This window comes from Myotis yumanensis, unplaced genomic scaffold (genome assembly GCF_028538775.1).
Source record: "Myotis yumanensis isolate MYYU_CA2020_CCGP unplaced genomic scaffold, mMyoYum1.0.hap1 SCAF_10, whole genome shotgun sequence".
NCBI classification, from domain to species: Eukaryota; Metazoa; Chordata; class Mammalia; order Chiroptera; family Vespertilionidae; genus Myotis; species Myotis yumanensis.
In genome coordinates, this window is record NW_027223761.1 from 38,982,319 (window position 1) to 38,988,172 (window position 5,854).

Consider the following 5,854-nt stretch of genomic DNA (forward strand, 5'->3'; position numbering starts at 1 on the left):
GGCAGGCAGGTGACTGGTTAAGGGCGATCGGGCAGGCAGGCAGCGGCAGTTAAGGGTGATCAGGCAGGCAGGTGAGTGGTTAGGGGCTATTAGGCAGGCAGGCAGAGGCAATTAGGGGTGATCAGGAGGTGGGTGAGTGTTTAGGGGCAATCAGGCAGGCAGGCAGGCAGGCGAGCGGTTAGGAGCCAGCGGTCCCTGATTGTGAGAGGGTGCCGGCCAGGCTGAGGGACCCCTCTCCCCCCTTCCCCCCTGCAGGAATTTTGTGCACTGGGCCTCTAGTTTGAACATAAGAACTGTGGTACCATGATAACCAACACGGCCACTAAGTGACTAATGGTGGGTAGTGTATACAGTGTGGATCCACTGGACAAAGGGATGATTCACATTCCAGGTGGGATGTAGCAGGATGGTGCAAGATTTCATCATACTGCTCAGAATGGCGTGTAATTTAAAACTTATGAATTGTTGATATTTGGAATTTCCCATTTAATATTTTTAAACTGCAGTTGATTATGGGTAACTGAAACTGTGGAAAGCAAAAACCATGGATAGAAGGGGACTAGTGTACTCATCTGGAAAAAAGTAGATGTAATAGCAACTCACACTAGTGGGTAGATGTTGAACTTGGAAAGGACACCATACATTGAATTGAGTTCTAGGTTTAGGATTTTAGTGATCACTTAAAAAAAATAAATTAAATATTTATTGTTGAAAGTGTTACATATGTCCCCTTTTTCTCCCCATTGACCCCTTCTAGCTCCCCTTACCCCCTGCCTTCACTACCCTATTGTCTGTGTCCATAGGTTATACCTATATGCATACAAGTTCTTTGGTTGATCTCCTAACCACCCACCCTCCCACACCTTCCCTCTGAGATTCTGCAGTCTGTTCTATGCTTTTGTGTCTCTGCATTGGTGATCACTTTTTAATGGTCATTTTTTAATGTTCTTACACTGGGCACGGGGGAGCCTCTCCAGGAGACAGAAGTGCCTGGGAGTTTTAATTCTCCCTTTTCCCCACCCCATATTTCACCAGCAGGCAATGGATAACTGAAGTGGGAGTACAAAAGCCTACTTCCTGTGACCTGAAGCAGAACAAACTCTGAGTTTTATTTACGTTCTGCAGTTTCCTGCTGAATCAGGCTGAGTCTGGGATTTCACCTGAAATTACTTTTTTTTTCTTGCTTAGTTTCTTTTCCTAGTCTGCTTTCCCTACTCATTTAATGCTTCCTTTTAATAACTCCCTTGCACTTGAATCCTTAGCTCCTCCATACCTGATTCTGGGAGGACATGGCCTATGATAAAAGCCTTTGGCCCTAAGGAATGACCAGTTACTGCAGGTTTTGGGTAAATGTTTCTAAAAGGTGACAGGGGATTCATAACAGGGATATGAAAGAAAAAGAAAGTCCTCTAGACTTTCAGAACACCTATTCTCTACCACAGGAATTGGTCTTGTTGTAGACTCAGCCCGCCTTTCACCAGCAGTGCTTTTTCCCACATGCAATCCACCACCAAGTAAAATAAATTATTCCTCCAAAAAGTGTTTAGAATCACTTGCTACTGAAAGCACTCTACTCCAAGGCACCACCACTTCTCAGCTGGATTACCCATTCATTTGTTCATCTTTCTCGTACTGTAGAAAAATTGGAGAATGATTTCATTGTAAGATGAAAGGTTTTATTGGGCAAAGCAAACCAGAATAGGTGGGATAAAGTGATAACCTTCAACACTGAAATGAATATCCTTGGGCCTTAGCCAGGATCCCTCTTAACTGTTGTTGTTGTTTTTTTTTTTTTTTTTTAAATCTATATATTTTTATTGATTTCAGAAAGGGAGAGGGAGAGAGAGATAGAAACATCAATGATGAAAGGGAATCATTGATTGGCTGCCTCCTGCATGCCCCCTACTAGGGATTGAGCCCGAAACCTGGGCATGTGACCTCCTGGTTCATAAGTTGATTCTCAACCACACCAGCTGGGCTCCTTTGAATGGTTTTTAAGAAAATGTTGAAAGTGTGCCCGAGGCTCCATCCTTGGAGAGAGGCACTTCTTGCTTTTTGTAGCTTTTGGCTCCTGGAAAGTGGCAGTGACTCCATTACCACCTAAGGACTGCTCCACTGGTTCAGAACATCACACTCATTTGCTTTGTCTCAGCACCATATGTCTTAAGTTAAGTCATTGTCACAATTTTCATTCTACTGTTATTTTGCTTGTTAAGTATGTTCCGTGGCAACCTCCGGCCTCGCTGAGCTGCATGCTGAGCAAGCTGTGTTGTCTCTCCAAATACCAACTCTTGTTTCTGTTAATGCTCTGGCTTCAAAGTTGCATATATTTTGAGTGGACTTCCCTAACCCCATTTACATATAATCTTCTTAGTACAGAGTTCTGCAGAACATATAGCTTTTAGGAATGCCTATGTCATATTAATATGGAAACAAGTGTGCCACTCACATTTTCAAAGAGTTACAGGTACATTGGGGAGAAAACAAACATGTGAAAAGTATAGTGCATACAGAATTTAACTTATCTACAGATAAACTTGAAATGAATACATATAGGAGAGCATAATTTATGCTGCTAGAGCAGGGGTGGGCAAACTTTTTGACTCGAGGGCCACAATGGGTTCTTAAACTGGACCGGAGGGCCGGAACAAAAGCATGGATGGAGTGTTTGTGGGAACTAATATAAATTCAAAGTAAACATCATTACATAAAAGGGTATGGTCTTTTTTTTTTTTTTTTTTAGTTTTATTCATTTCAAATGGGCCGGATCCGGCCCTCGGGCTGTAGTTTGCCCACGGCTGTGCTAGAGTGATCACTGTAGGACCTTGAAGAATGAGGTGTATTTGGCTAAAATAAAGATAAAGAAGATTTCAAGTAGAGAAAATAGAGTACCAAGATATCACCAACTCCTAATCATCTAAACCCGTGGTCCGCAAACTGCAGCTCGCGAGCCACCTGCAGCTCTTTGGCTCCTTGAGTGAGGGTCTTCCACAAAATACCACGTGCGGGCACGCACGTACAGTGTGATTGAAACTTCGTGGCCCATGCGCAGAAGTCGGTATTTTGAGGAAGAGCCAGCATTTTGTGGAAGAGCCACACTCCAGGGGCCAAAGAGCCGAATGTGGCTGGTGAGCCGCGGTTTGCAGAGCCAAAGTTTGCCAACCACTGATCTAAACTATTAACTCAGAAGTCTGAATGAAAAGCATGTCTTTTCTCTAATTTACTCATCTATTTGTTCCATATTCCTTAAAATTTATTTTTTCCAATTAAAATGTAATTGATCGTTTTTACTTATTATATAAGAAAAATTCAAATGTGTGGTGACAAATATTGTTGACAGGACTGTGTGGAAAATAAGTTGTAGGGAGTGTAAAATGATAAAATCACTTTGAAAGGGAATTTGCCAATATATAGCAATATTTCATATGTATTTGCCCAAGAAATCTGATTTCTAGATTTCCATCTGTAAGATATACTGGCAAAAATATTAAAAGGCATAGTCATAAAGCTATTCTTTACAGTATGATTTGTAATAATAAAAGACTCAAATGATGGCAAATCTACAAAATAGAGACTATCCTATATAATAAAAGCCTAATATGCAAATTGTCCCCTTGACCGGGAGTTCAGCTGGGAGTTCAACCACTCGCTATGATATACGCTGACCACCTGGGGGCAGTGTGGAACATGGTGGGCGTAGGCGCTGCCAGCCCCGATGGACCCCTACGAGAGCAGGACCACAGCGGGTGGTGGAGCAGGTGAGCGGGCAGTGCCAGGCCAAGGCCGGTGGGACCCGCCAAAGGACAGCTGGGACCCTCCTTTCCACGCCTCGCACTTGCACTTTGATTGCTGGCCAGGCCTAGGGACCACACCTGTGCATGAATTTCGTGCACTGGGCCTCTAGTGAAGTTATAAAAAGAATGAGAAATCAATTTGTGGTTAAAGAAGAGCTATGTTGTAATCAAGCTGGATCCATTTTAAACTTTGACGAAAGCAGTGTCGTGACTGATATTTATGATATCACTTCACCAAGGCATCTGAATATAAATATGGGATAGAGAGGGATATAAGTTCAAATCCTTCTTCCTGAGAAAACTAGAATAAGAAAGAAAATGATTATTGGGTTTATAAAGGTGTGTGTATGAGGACTATTCATCCACTTTCCAATATCTATACTATATACCAGTGAGTTTAATGGGCCTGAGAACTGAAACAACACAGTGAGGTGAGTTATGCATTGGGAGAAATCATGGGTTTTATATTTTGTAAATGGGGTCATATTTACCCTCATAAATGAAGAGAAAGTAACAAGATAAATTTTTATTGGTTTTCTCTCTTTATGTATGTCCCTAAATTAAGATTACAAGCAGGACACAGGAATGTAAATATCTGGAATTACTTGATACAGAAGTGTTGAAGTACCAATAAGAAAAAGAATATAAGTCTACAGTGAGCAGGCAGAGGAGTTTTCCAGGTGGTAGTGCTGTTTTCTGTCTACTGAGCTTCCCAGCAGTCATTTCAACAGCTGGGTTTCATCCCAACGGAGATATAAAGAGAGTAATCCCAAATATAAAAATGATTGTTTGCCATTCAATAAACTTTAGTCTTATCTCTTAATGCCTACAGGATGTAGTTTCTAAGTCCCAGGGTTTTACGGAAGGTCCGGCTGAGGGCATTCTTCACCTCATTATTTCTCAGGCTGTAGATGATGGGGTTCAACATGGGAGTCACAACAGTGTAGAACAATGATAGCAGCTTCTTGCTCTCAGGAGAATTATTGGACTTAGGCCGGAAGTAGGTGAGGCTTGAAGATACATAGAAAAGAGAGACAACAAGGAGGTGGGAGGAGCATGTAGAAAAAGCTTTATGCTTCCCTTTAGCTGATGGAATCTTGAAGATGGCAGCAGCGATTCGAGAATAGGAACATAAGACCAGCAAGCAGGGTATCATGATGACCAGAATGGTTCCAACAATCGCATAGACCTCAAACCGTGCTGTGTCTGCACAGACCAGCCTCAGCACAGGTGGGCTGTCACAGAAGAAGTGGTTCACCTTATTGGTGCCACAGAATGGGAAGCTGAAAAGCCATGTGGTCTGCACAGTAGCTACGGGAAAGCCTGGAAACCAGGAGGCAACAGCCAGTTTGGCACGTGTCCTTTGGTTCATGATGACTGGGTAAAGCAAGGGATTGCAGATGGCTACATAGCGATCGTATGCCATGATGGCCAGAAGGAAGCATTCAGCAACCCCAAAGAAGAAGAAGAAATACATCTGTATGGCACACCCAGGGAAAGAGATGGTTGTGTTCTGAGCAAGTAGAGTTCCCAGCATCTTGGGCACAATGACTAGGTTGAAGCCAATCTCCAAGAAGGACAAGTTCCTGAGGAAGAAGTACATGGGACTGTGTAGCATGGGGTCTGCCAAGGTAACCAGAATGATGAGGCTGTTTCCCATCAGGGTGACCAGGTAGATAATTAGAAATGTCAGGAAGAGTAACAACTGCAATTCAGTAGGTAGGGAAGAGAAGCTCACGAGAATAAACTCAGTTACTCTTGTCCAATTTCCTCCAGCCATAATTACAGAAATGAATTCCCAGCTGGAGTCAGGGAGAGAGAGAGTCTTGATTAGAAAATTCAGATTCTAGATTTGTTCTCAAGATTCGTTCTTAGTATCAGGGACAGAGGCAAAGTCAGGTTTTCAGTTGGATGAGGAAGGGTCTTGCATTGTCTAAGAATAAAGACACAAAGGAAAATGGCTAGAGCTTAAGCTCTGAGACAGGCCTGCTTTATTTCTTGGAGCTGATATTTCCTCATTTGTACATCAACATATACATAAAGGTCACGCCCTTTTAGAA

The 5,854-nt window shown here is 42.6% G+C and overlaps 1 protein-coding gene across 1 annotated transcript; it reads right to left on the reverse strand.

Moving 5' to 3' along the window:
• Nucleotides 1-4,620: 4,620 nt before the first annotated feature.
• Nucleotides 4,621-5,574, reverse strand: LOC139018058 (olfactory receptor 10A5). The gene has a single exon (XM_070426697.1). It carries the CDS (start codon nucleotides 5,572-5,574, stop codon nucleotides 4,621-4,623), a length of 954 nt encoding a protein of 317 aa, XP_070282798.1.
• Nucleotides 5,575-5,854: the final 280 nt, after the last annotated feature.

Bases quoted from the DNA above. Each gene is read 5' to 3' on its own strand.
- LOC139018058 (XM_070426697.1), bottom strand. From the start codon at position 5,574: ATGGCTGGAGGAAATTGGACAAGAGTAACTGAGTTTATTCTCGTGAGC.